The sequence below is a fragment of the Alosa pseudoharengus genome, unplaced genomic scaffold, assembly GCF_046254945.1.
Source record: "Alosa pseudoharengus isolate Yale_2024_CS ecotype anadromous, Long Island Sound unplaced genomic scaffold, YU_APseudo_1.1 YU_APseudo_1.1_scf_23, whole genome shotgun sequence".
Lineage (NCBI taxonomy): Eukaryota > Metazoa > Chordata > Actinopteri > Clupeiformes > Clupeidae > Alosa > Alosa pseudoharengus.
This window is the reverse complement of record NW_027468685.1, coordinates 6,929,453-6,942,219: the sequence shown is the minus strand read 5'-3', so window position 1 is coordinate 6,942,219 and position 12,767 is coordinate 6,929,453. Positions and strand designations below refer to the sequence as shown.

General features: G+C 44.4%; 1 protein-coding gene across 3 annotated transcripts in view; it reads right to left on the bottom strand.

Moving 5' to 3' along the window:
• Nucleotides 1-12,767, bottom strand: part of ankrd28a (ankyrin repeat domain 28a) — a 47,731-nt gene that overhangs the window by 11,801 nt on the left and 23,163 nt on the right. For all 3 annotated transcript variants that reach the window (XM_076301178.1, XM_076301177.1, XM_076301179.1), the window contains exons 6-15: nucleotides 12,482-12,569; nucleotides 11,907-12,049; nucleotides 10,777-10,989; nucleotides 6,544-6,622; nucleotides 4,450-4,564; nucleotides 3,363-3,445; nucleotides 2,263-2,326; nucleotides 1,945-2,013; nucleotides 1,352-1,492; nucleotides 650-761 (exon numbers count right to left, since the gene is read on the bottom strand). In XM_076301178.1, coding sequence (XP_076157293.1) covers nucleotides 650-761; nucleotides 1,352-1,492; nucleotides 1,945-2,013; nucleotides 2,263-2,326; nucleotides 3,363-3,445; nucleotides 4,450-4,564; nucleotides 6,544-6,622; nucleotides 10,777-10,989; nucleotides 11,907-12,049; nucleotides 12,482-12,569 — 1,107 coding nt within the window. The remainder of the gene's footprint in view (nucleotides 1-649; nucleotides 762-1,351; nucleotides 1,493-1,944; nucleotides 2,014-2,262; nucleotides 2,327-3,362; nucleotides 3,446-4,449; nucleotides 4,565-6,543; nucleotides 6,623-10,776; nucleotides 10,990-11,906; nucleotides 12,050-12,481; nucleotides 12,570-12,767) is intronic.

Below are 12,767 nucleotides of genomic sequence, written 5' to 3'. Positions count from 1 at the left end.
GCTCCCTCAGCCAGACTGGCATTTCAAGTGGACGGGTATTCAGCAGAAGCTTCTATCCAAAGCCATGCGGGCTGGAGAGGGGAACCCGCTTTGACCAGTTGTCAAAATCACTGCTGCTCCACTAGAGACACAATAGGGGAACAATTGCCCCTGGAACTTGTTCTAGATCTGGAACTTGTTCTAGATATATTCATACAACTGGGAGTAGTCCATGCAGTGATGGCTCCACACTGACCAGATCTATGTCTCTCTCTCCTTCTCTCACTCTCTGTGTCTCCTTCTCTCACTCTCTTTGTCTCTCTCCTTCCATCACTCTTTGTCTCTCTCTCTCCTTCTCTCACTCTTTGTCTCTCTCCTTCTCTCACTCTCTATGTCTCTCCTTCGCTCACTTTGTCTCTCTCTCTCTCCTTCTCTCACTGTCTGTCTCTCTCTCCTCTCACTGTCTTTGTCTCTCTCCTTCTCTCACTCTCTCTGTCTCTCTCTCTCTCCTTCTCTCACTGGCTCGATTCTGCTCTGTCTAAAATGTAATGTGTATATTTTCTTATCTGTCATGCTACTACTTTCGTGTGTGTGTGTGTGTGTGTGTGTGTGTGTGTGTGTGTGTGTGTGTATCTGGAAGTAGTCCATGCAGTGATGGCTCCACACTGACCAGCTCAAGGCAGAGGCGGTGGCCGTAGGCGGAGGCGTAGTGCACTGCGTTGTAGCCCTGCTTGTCCCGGATCGCTGGGTTAGCGTCGTTCCGCAGCAGGTACTCCAGACATCTGCGTGAACAGAGCCAGAGGACATATAGGAGTCAGTGGACAATAGCAATGACCGCACGCATGCGCGCACGATAAACATGTCAACAATACAACATACACATACACATACACACACACACACACACACACACACACAGGTACAAAATCACTCAAAAAAATTCTCTAACACATATACAGGTCTAAAGGCCTATTCACACCAAGAACGATAACGATAACTATAACCATAACGATAAAAGTGTTCACACTGAACAACGATAAACAAAGTCTCTCGTTGTGTTAATGAATGTGACGGTTAAAATTTGATGGGTTCTGATTGGCTATTAGCTTTTTATCGTTCTGAAAATCGCTCTGAAAGTGATCCCCAACGATATCGTTCTTCATGTCGTTATCGTTATAGTTTGTGTGTGAACGCAGTCATTCATATTAACGAGAACGATATTTATTTATAGTTATCGTTCTTGGTGTGAATGGGTCTTAACTGTACAATGGGAGACGTTTACAATCAGTGGCACGCACACCAACCCACCCACCCCAAGTCCTCATCCCAAACACACACACACACACACCCAAGTCCTCATCCCCGTACTCACTTCCCATCGGTGTCGGAGGCGGCAGCGTAGTGCAGTGGGGTGCAGCCCCGCTCGTCCAGGTCATTCACACTGGCCCCCGACCCCACCAGGGCAAACAGGCACTGATAATTACAGTTCGCCGCCGCATAGTGCAAGGGCGTCCTGAGAAAACACACACACACACACACACACAGAAAATGCATTGTTAATTACTTTTACATTTGTACATTATAGCACATCATGTTAGCCGCCACATGATGCAGGGCGTCATGAGACAACACACACACACACACACACACACACTACACACAGACATAGACACAGCATTGTTGATTACTGTAATGTTCGCACATTATAGCATATCATATCATGTTAGCCGCTGCATTACGCAGGGCCATCCTGAGTTAAGAGGAGGCAGAGGCCCCGACACACACAAGCTTGCAGCACAACACTTCATGTGAGGCCTTTAAGAGGCCCCGACACACACAAGCTTGCAGCACAACACTTCATGTTTGCACATCTATACTGGTTATTCAATCATGACGACTGAAGAGCCTTGGCCAAATAAAATAAATAAAAAACAAACAAACAAACAAAAAGTATCCAACACGCACCTCCCAAATCGGTCCTTCCTGTTGAAGTCTGCTCCGGTGTTGAGCAGGAGATTTAAACACTCCAGGTTCCTGCGGGCCGAGGAGAGGAAGAGAGGGATCACACAGAGTAACAAGAGAAAAAGAGAGAAAGGAAGGCAGTGGTTAAATAGATGTGCATGAATGAATGAGTGTGTGTGTGTGTGTGTGTGTGTGTGTGTGTGTGTGTCTCGCTCTCTCTGATAGCTGGGGGAGTGGGCCGAGGCGTTCAGCCGGCACAAAAGCCACATTGAGCAGAGGGACTACTGGGAAAGGATGGATCAGAGCTGACGGATGACTCACCCCCCTGCTGCCGCAGCGTGTAAACACGTCCTCCCAAAGTCGTCAGGGGTGTCGATGTCAAAGTCTGAGCAAATAGACATTAAGACATTAACTATCTCTCCCCTTATGTAACAAAATACAGCCCTAATAATTAAGACAAAGTGTTTTAATTACATCATTAGCCCCTGCAGGGGACATTAGTCCCCATAATTTCCTTGTGCTACAAAATTTGATTTGCATACATAAATACTTCACAAGTACTGAAACATTACATTTACATTACATTTGTTGAACACTGCAACAATATAAAATGTAATGTAGGGAGAATCTGAAATGTTATTCCTCACTTCATTTGATTGATCTAGAAGCGCATTTAAAGGACACTGATTTAAAACAGTTTGGAGCAATTAAAGAAAGCAATTAAAGAAGGGTAGGAAAAGAAGCCTGAAGGTGTGTTCAAAACAGGCAAACCATGGATTGTGATTGGCTGTGAATAGTCTTTCGTTATCTTTTGGATTGTGATTGGCTGTGAGTCGGCAGCAGCCGGCTGTACTGTATACGGTCGCTGGGGCAACACTTACGCTTTAAATCAAAACAATTAGCAACATTCACACACACACACAAAAATCTGATTTATTGTTATACCGTAATTTCCCAACTATTAGCCGCGGTTTATACAGTGATTTTGCAAAATGTCTTCAGCTATGAGGTTAATACACGGGGGCAGTTAAAGGCGACTATGCAGGTTTTTTTTTTTTTTTTTACTTGCATACACTGTCCTTCGGTTTATAAAGAATGCGGCTAATACACAGAAAACTACTGTAAAGGAAACTCCTACACCTCTAACGTTCACCTCCATTTTTGCCGAGTTTGAACACACCCCTGGCCTGAACGAGATCGTCCCCAGTTAAAAGCCGACTCAAACACAGATCTGGCTCCGGTCCAGCACCAGAGTGTCAGGGCCGAATTTATTACAAGAGTCACAAGAGTCAGCTGTCAACTAGAGCTCCTCTAGGCTTCCACTAAAGTGGCTATTTTACAGGTCCATTTTAAGCCATAGGGAAGTCCAAGAGGGAGGCAAGGTTGTGGTACTACATTTCCCATGAGGCATCATTACTCACTGGATGACAGGAGCTTCCTGCAGCAGTCGGAGAAGCCGCTGAGCGCTGCCAGGTGCAGGGGGAACATGCCGTGAATGCCCCGCCTACACAGGGGAACGAATGACAGAAAAATCAACCAATGAGAGTTTGTTATCAGACACACCCTTCATATCAAATGTCAAGACAGCATATTTGTGGTTCCCACGCTGCCATGTATTCTTCAAAGGTTCCCACACTTCCAGGACAAAATGTGCATACATACAAGCGTCCATATGTGCGCGTTCATAGCTATGTGTATGTCTGTATGTGCATGTGTTTTTAAGATGCATATCAACCCAACGGGGCACCTAAATCATCAAGTTCTAATTGTAGCAATATATAAAGGCATTACAACTATGGGCAGTTTGCTGGATTAGGGGGCAGTTTGAGGGTCACTGCTGTAACAAGGCACTGGAGTGATGTACTGACCAAGCATTTTTCACCGTGAGTGAAACTGACCGATCGTTACAGTTCTCCGGCCCTGACTGTGTTTAGCCCAACGGCAGCTGCAAGCCTGACGCTTGTGTCACGCTAAAGAAGGGGCGCCTGGCCCGAAACGTCCGTGGGGTGATTTTAAAAAAAAGCTTTCAAAAAGAAATGTGAGTGCCATCCTTTATTCATAACATTTATATTGGTAGTATAGTATAGTATAGTATAGTATAGTATAGTATAGTATACTCTTTTGATCCTGTGTGGGAAATTGGGTCTCTGCATTTATCCCTATAGTGAAACACACTCAGCACACAGTGAACACACAGTGAGGTGAAGCACACACTAATCCCGGCGCAGTGAGCTGCCTGCAACAACAGCGGCGCTCGGGGAGCAGTGAGGGGTTAGGTGCCTTGTGCGAAGCGCTAAGCGCGAAGGCCACGGCTGCCCCAATTTAGCACCCCGATGAGATTACACTAAGGTGTTGAACGCATTAGTCCGGTTATTTACAGTGCCAGTCAGGGGGTCCGGGACCTGCTCCTCAATGTCCAACAGGACGACTCGAGTCCTAAATCGCTTAGGGCGCCTTGATAATAACAGTGCTGTATATAAATGCACGTTGTTGTGGTTGCGGACTCACTTGGCGGTGTCGGCGCCGTTGGTGATGAGCGTGTTGATGAGCAGCTCGTGGCCGTAGCGAGCAGCGATGTGCAGCGGAGAGTTTCCGTTCTTGTCTTCACAGTCAATTTCCGCCCCTGCAAAATAACACCCACAAAAACAATAATAAAGGCAAGCGATATCTTTGGTGATGCTAATTAGATAGCATGGCATCTTTAAAACAAAAAGGTCCATTGCTCTTGTAATCACATTAAAATAGTCAATAATAAAGTTAGCTTTTCAACAATTTTCTACACTCTGGGTATCCATTTAACCCATTTAACCCTTAGAACCCGATTGACGCAAAGTGCGTCAAAAAACACACCCTTTCTTCTCTGTTACATTGCTCCGGAACGGTTCATCGCAGCGAGATGAAACCTTTATTGCACGACAGAGCAGAAGTGGGGCTTTCCAACGAGACTACACACTTGTCTGTACGATCAAGTATGAAAATTAAAAAAAATCATGAAATTAAATCAAATTGCATCATATTTACAGTCTATACTCCTCTGCGTTCACCTGCACACACATTACTCTAGTTTGAATTACTCGCGAACCCGTGATCGCATCGATATGGCAAGCATATCAGATGAAAGAGGGGGCATAGGGCTATCCATTGGTACCATGTTTATCGATCCTTCTGGCTTATAAAACCAGACGAAGTGACTGCAAAATAATAACGTCATGTACACAAACCAACGCTGCACACTCATTACTCTCGTTTGAATTACTCAGAGCTCAGAGCTATCAGAGCTCAGACTCAGAGCTATCATTTGATACCAAGTACATCCTTCTGGGTTATAAAACAGACGAAGTGACAGCAAAATAATAACTTCATATAGCTGGACTTACCCCACGTTTTTGTCTGTTCTTGTGGCAAAGCATGTTTATAATCCAATGCTATCATGTGTTTCTCTATGGCAAAGCATGTTCATATTCCGGTTTTGAGATCCTAGCAAATTCCTGCATGGCATCCAATTCAAGGCTCACATTGCATCCCAATTTGTTCAACAAATAAACACCTTTTTTGCCTTTACTTTGTTCATGGCAATGCAGTAAAAAGTTGAGAATTATTATGACTGCATACACACAGGCACGCAGGCTAACATGCAACCTCGGGTCAAGTCAGGTCAGATCAGTTCGTGTCACAGATATGGAGCGCGGAAAGGTCATTTTTCATCACTAAATAAAAAATGGCATTTATTTCTGTAAATCACACAGCAAATATTTCTGTAAATTGCTCAGCCCCAGAGTATCCCTCCAACATGGCAATTATATTGCCCGATTCAGGACAGTCTGCCCTACACACACATGAAATGCATGTAGAGCTGTGAGCTTGCTGTGGTGAGATACATGTCGAAATATAAGAATTTTTATAATACACGTTTTATGTTTTAATTCTTTAAAAATCAAAATAAAATCAATGCTAGTATTAATACATGAAATGGTGCCAGATCTGAATAGCCTAGACTCTCCTGAAAAAAACAATATATAATATATGTGTGTGGCACTTACAATGACCAGAATAAATCCTTATGAATAAAGGTAGTGAAAATGCCCTAAAAACAGCTTAGGGTTCTAAGGGTTAAGAGAACAGATGGCAAGAGCCAGGCTCCTAGTCTGAATAAAACCGATGCAAAAGTACAATACCAGACATTCTGGCCACACATTCCGTATTGACAGAGACAAAATTCTGCCTAATCATGAATCGGTGCATCATCAAAATGAGTCTGAGACCATTATTTTAAGGTGAAAGAAATACATGGTTTTGCTTTAAGTAACCAGGCCATGATTCCAAGCTGGCAAGCCTAGGTACGGTAACCCAGAGGACGTTGTAAACCTGATAATGGAATAGGGAGCTCAAAACTAAAAGCCAAAGGGCTCTTCTATTGGGAGGTTTACCACTTCCTCTGGGTTAACTTACCCAGATCTGTCACTTAAACCCCTACTTGGAATACACCCCAGATGTCAATAATAACCAGGAACTGTGGTGGATTCTGGGATTCTATAACAAACAAATGGGAACATCTGTGGAACCAATGAGAAAGGAGAGATGGCATATGAGGGCGGGACTCACCGCTTTGAATGACAGCCTGAGATCGCGAGAACCGGCCATGGATGGCAGCCATGTGGAGAGGGGTTTTACCATCTTTGCTCTGGGGGAAAAGAACAAGGGAGAGAAGAGAAGAAAATAAAAGAAGAGAAGAGAAGAAGAGAAGAAAATAGAAAATAAGAGAAGAATAGAATAGAAGAAAATAGATGAGAAAAGGAGAGAATAGAACAGAATAGAAGAGAGAAAACAGATAGTGGACAGAAGAGTGAAGAGAATAAACATCAGTAATGAAAGTGAGAAGATGAAGATACTAAACGCCGATACAGCAAGGTTGGTGCTCTACAGTGTGTAGGTGTTGTACAGTACAGAGCACAAGTGAGGCTCATCTTGATTAAGCCAGCCCTGGGGAACGAACAGAAGATTAAGACACGCGCTGCCTAACGTCGCCCTGGCAACAAAACTACAACACAATCTGTGAAAGTGTGCAAACAACTAATTAGCTTTGCATTAACTCCCAAACAAACACTGCATCAAAACCTTAATGTCTTGAGGCTCCTGGCACTTATATATGTGACGTATATATGTGAGTACTTATATACCAGAGCACGAACAGGCAGAGGTGTGTGTGGGTTTGGTCTGCACATGGAAGCTAAGAAGGAGCAAAACACTAAGGGAATCTCATATACACACACACACTGCCCATCTATGATATATGAATATAATGTGTGGGATCTCAACACACACACACACACACACACACAGCTTCCCAGAACAGCTTTTTCCCCTAAAGCCTATTTATCTCACCCCTCCCACTCCATCCTCTCCTCATCTCTCTCTCCATCCATCCATCTTCTTCATCCCTCTCTTCCCCTCTCCCCTGCCCTCTTCTCCCTAAATGGATCCTTATGTCCCCTGCTTTGCAGCCATAGCAGTTGAGGTCATTAATAAGAAAAAAGAGTCCGATGCCAAAGTGCTGCACGGTCCCGTAAGCACACTTAAGCAGGGCACTCTCTAGTCTCTGCCCCCCATAAAACTCCTGCGGCTGCTACTCGGAGCTCCTCTGCTGCTATGTGCCCCTATGGACCCTTTCAACAAGGTAAACAAAAACAATGCTTCAACATTCTATTTGGGCCCCAATCTACTTCCTCTGCATTAAGATAACATATGGAATGTTAAAAAGGAAGTCTTGTGGGGCCAACTATGATGCTGATAATGAAAATTCCATGAAAGGGTCTATACAAACCAGAGGCTTAGGAGCCCTGGAGTTGAGAGCAGCCAAGCTGTGATCAGCGCTATTCGTCATAGTTACTGTAATGATGGGATGTAATGGATGTAAAAGTACATAAACGATATGAGTGATGTTAATGATGTAATTCATGTTCTATCTTAAGACGTTTCACAGACTTGACTTATAGAACAGTGAAAGCGATGATGCAGTAAAGCTCAGGAAGCCCCTCTGGTTGAAAGCAAACAATTGAGATTCATGCTATCTGTCACTACTATTAAGTGGGATTGATGATGAAATGGACGCACATGAAATAAGTGAGATAAAAGAAACAGCAGACAACATTACTACACCCCCCCCCCCCCCCCTCCAACACACAGACACACACACACATGATAGACCAAGGCTACATTTACACTAGCAGGCTTTGATGCACAGTCCAGATTTTTATATATGTCCGATTTTTTGCACTGCCTGTTTACGTCTACGTTTCAGAGTGAAAGCAAACACACAGACGGCAATGCAAACGCACAAAATAACACAAGCTTGCATTGCACCGTTCTGCCACTTGTGCATGTGAAAATAACACAAGCTTGCATTGCACCATTCTGCCACTTGTGCATGTGAAAATAACACAAGCTTGCATTGCACCGTTCTGCCACTTGTGCATGTGAAAATAACACAAGCTTGCATTGCACCATTCTGCCACTTGTGCATGTGAAAATAACACAAGCGTGCATTGCACCGTTCTGCCAGTTGTGCATGTAAAAATAACACTTTTGAGGGAGCTTGCATTTAGGAGCGAGCAGCTATGGGTCTCTCATAAGATACTCCACAGGCATGCTGTCAAGAGTACTGCACAGGCACTGAGCCAGCGGCTAATGACTCATCCATAGGGATTGATCTCCTATAGGCTGGTGATGGCTCAGGAACAACTAAATCAGTCAATTTAATGAACAGGGGGGAGGAGTGTAACCTTCGTCCGTACATGATCAGATAATCGCTCCAAGGTTTTTAAAACCGATGAAAACAAATGAAGTGTGAAGCTTTACGGACACGGAACGCTCAATGTGTAGAGCTTCAGTGATAGATGGCAAAGCATTATGAAGGTAATACGTTTCAATCATCTTTCTGTTTAAACCTCTGCAACATTTAAAGTTCAAATCTTTGTACTGTAAATGACAAATCTACTTTGATCTTAGTAAACGGCGAAAATCATCCTCTGTGACGTTATAAATCCAAAGCTTCAAAGCAACACCATATTGCTGTTGTGAATCTAAAATGTCAACACACTAACCAATGAATCGTTAAGTCATTTCGGCGAAGGACAAAATGCTGCCATGCTACTGCTCATCTCCTATTAGGAGCTGAACACGGGAGATTGGATGGGCTGTATATATGATGGACCACCCGTGAGGCGAACGCTAAAAGCCATCAGTAGGGCCAGGAGGACGTCAGCCGTTAACATAAGTTACCGTTGCCATGGATACCACCGGCCAGAGCACAGCTCAGCTCAGCTATGGGAGGGGTGTTTGAACTTCTGACCAGATCGGTGTACCTGCCAGCCAATCAGAAACGAGCATTTCCTGTTGCCATGGTGCAGTGTCAACACAACAGTCCACCACATTAAAATGTAAATATGATGAACCATAATCCATCCAGAGGGAGGTGTGATTCAGAGGGGACCATAAAGTTAAATGTAATGTGAAAATGATGTACCACCAGTGAGTATGGGCACAGTGAGGAGCGTGGCTAGAATATTAAGTGAACACCACAGTATAGCAGAGTCCTTCATGATAAACATAACCCACAGGACCATAGACGTCAGAGACTAAGTGATGAGAAAACGACGACTAGAATAACAAATAAATAGCCTCCTGTGAACCGTCCGTGAGTCTAACGGAGAGGGAATAAAAAGACCATGAGTACATTAGGAAGATTATAAAGTAAATATGAAGTCATGACATCTGATGTTAAAGGGATACTCCTGAGTAAAAACAAACTAGGGTCTATTTTCGTTTTAAAGCAAAATTACATTAATTGGTTTAGTTTTGAGCAAGACCATTTTATTGCATTAACAATGAAATGGCATCTAGTGAAAGCTAAGGGGCAAGCTAGCACATCAAAAAACATAGGCTATTTTACACCACTGACAATGCTCAAAATATAATTACACTGCTGTGGTAGCGTGGTGAGGGTCCCTACAAACAAACCGAAGTATTGCAAACTTTGAAAGTGTACAGAGAGGTTATAACGAGACCTGTTTCTGAAGGAAGCAAATTGCCTGACTTCCTGTTCCAGTAGCGTCAAATCGCTGGAGGAAACATGAAGTCAGACAATTTGCTTCCTTCAGAAACAAGTCTTGCTCTGTACACTTTCAAAGTTTATAATACTTTGGTTTGTTTGTAGGGACCCTCACCACACTACAAGAGAAGTGTAACTATATTTTGAACATTGTTTGAACTAATTACACGGCTCTTCACAATGCAAATAGAACGCTCCATTGACTTGAATGGGCTTTCCCAAAGTTCTAGCGGTCATTATTTTCGACTAGAGGACCTCTGACAAAAATAATGACCGCTGTCAATGGCAACAGAGTTTGTGCTTCTAATTCAGGTCTTTCATATCACTCCGGAACTACTGGAACTTCATTCAAAAGTGAAAAGCAGACGGTTGATCAGCTGTGTTCTAAAGAATGTTTGATTCAAGTTCAGCGTGTGTTGTCAGCAAAGGCCACGATGAACGGTAACAAATAGGCTATAGCCTAGGCTATGTAGGCTAAAGAGTCATATTTTGGGGAGTTTATGATTTCGTTTTGGCAAGTAGCCGTGTAATAAGCGGAATAATGTATAGTCCGGTTCGCCCTGTCGAGACTTACTTTCCCAATAATGACCGGCGTTCTATACATTATCCCTTACTTGTTAACTACCGAAAATAGACCTTAGGTTGTTTTTACTCCTGAGTGTCCCTTTAAGGTCTGAGTCGGACGTTTGAGGTGATGAGTAGGACGAGGAGAGGATGGCGAGTCTCACCTTGATGTTGACGTCGGCGCCGTTGCCCACGAGCAGCTCGAGGCAGAGGGCACCGTGGCGCGAGGCGGCAGTGAAGTGCAGAGGAGCGAAGCCCTTCTCGTTCACCTGGTTTACGTTGGCGCCCGACTCGATGAGCTCGTTCACCACCACGTCCTGCCCGTTGTAGCAGGCCACGTGCAGCGGCGTGTTCCCGTACGCGTTCGGCTCGTTTATCTACAGAGAGAGAGAGAGAGAGAGAGAGAGAGAGAGAGAGGGAGAGAGGGAGAGAGGGAGAGAGAGAGAGAGAGAGGGAGAGAGAGGGGGAGAGAGAGAGAGAGAGAAAGAGTAAAGAGCGAGATAAGACAGAGAGAAGGAGAAAAAAAAGAGAACAAGAAGGAGAAGGAGCAAGAGATGCAGAGAGAGAAAGAAAGAAAGGGAGAGAGAGAACGTAATGTTATTACAGAAAAGAGAACAACATAAAAACCAACACAGAGAGATGAGTGTGTGCTGCAGGATGAGCCGATGTGGAGGTCCATCTGACAGGAAGAGGGCAATCGTTTTGTAACTTATTTAGAGACGATTAGGCGACGCCTTCTATTGCAGCTGGAATGGCAATAGAGCCCAGAGAGGGAGCGGGTGAGATGACTAAATGACACAAGCTTAACAGGCCAGCACAAAACATGACCTCTGAAGTTCTGCTGTGAAAAACAGTCACAAAAGTACCATCAAAACATGCACACACAAATGTGTGTGTGTGTGAGAGAGTGAGTGAGAGAGTGAGAGAGTGAGAGAGAGTGAGTGAGTGAGTGAGTGAGTGAGTGAGTGAGTGAGTGAGTGAGTGAGTGAGTGAGTGAGTGAGTGAGTGAGTGGAAGAGAGAGAGAGAGAGTGTGAGTGAGTGAGTGTGAGAGAGAGGGAGAGAGAGAGAGAGAGAATGTGAGTGAGTGTGTGAGAGGGAGAGGGAGAGAGAGAGAGAGTGTGTAAGTGAGTGCGTGTGTAAGTGAGAGTGAGAGAGATAGAGTGTGTGAGTGAGTGAGTGAGTGAGATAGAGTGTGTAAGTGAGTGTGTGTGTGAGTGAGAGTGAGAGAGATAGTGTGTGAGTGAGTGTGTGTGTGTGTGTGTGTGTGTGTGAGTGAGAGTGAGTGACACATACATCCACGCCCAGGTCCAACAGGTACTTGACGACGCTGATCATGCCGCTGGAGGCGGCGGCGTGGAGGGGCGTGTAGGCCTTCTTGTCCTTGCAGGCCACCTCTGCACCGTGGGACACCAGCAGCTTCACCACCTCCATGTGACCTGCAGGGGGTGCCGCACAGGACAATCGTCAGCCAGTCAGTCAGTAGTCAATCAACCATTACTACAGCTAAGGAGAGTGTTTCAAGTATGTTTTTCAGTGACAAACTGTGTGAGAACAGTACAGGCTGTTATAACTTGTTTTTTGAAAAGTGCTAAATAAATAAAGATGATAATTATTATTAGATTATTATAACTCAGCGCCTGTAGTAACCCCCCTAATAGCTGAGCCATAGTGAAAGTCAAAAGTGAAACTGGAGAAGGAGTTGCACAAGGCTGACCACAAGAGAGGACAACACTTAAACCTTAATAACACTCTCCTGAATGGACCACTAAGCTTTGTGAAGAGCTTCATTTGTTTGCTCTACAAATCGGTTGGGACTCTGTGTGCTCATGTTGGTTTTCTAAAGGGATGCAGTTTAACCTCGGCCTTACCCATATAGGCCGCCCAGTGAATGGCTCTTCTGTCCTTCTTATCGAAAGCATTGATGTTCGCCCCTCTGGACAGTAACAGCTTCACCATCTGCCGGAACAGAAACACACGCACAGGCAACATGAGGCAATCGGTCTGCTAAATAGATTTGGGTCTCCGCTATTACGGAGTGGGACGGCATAATTAATAGTCTCCATATGTTCTTGCTATATGTTGTCAAAACACAGGGTTTGAATGAGTTGGCTGTGTGAATACACATGAATGGCTCACCCAGGAGGGTGCCTATGG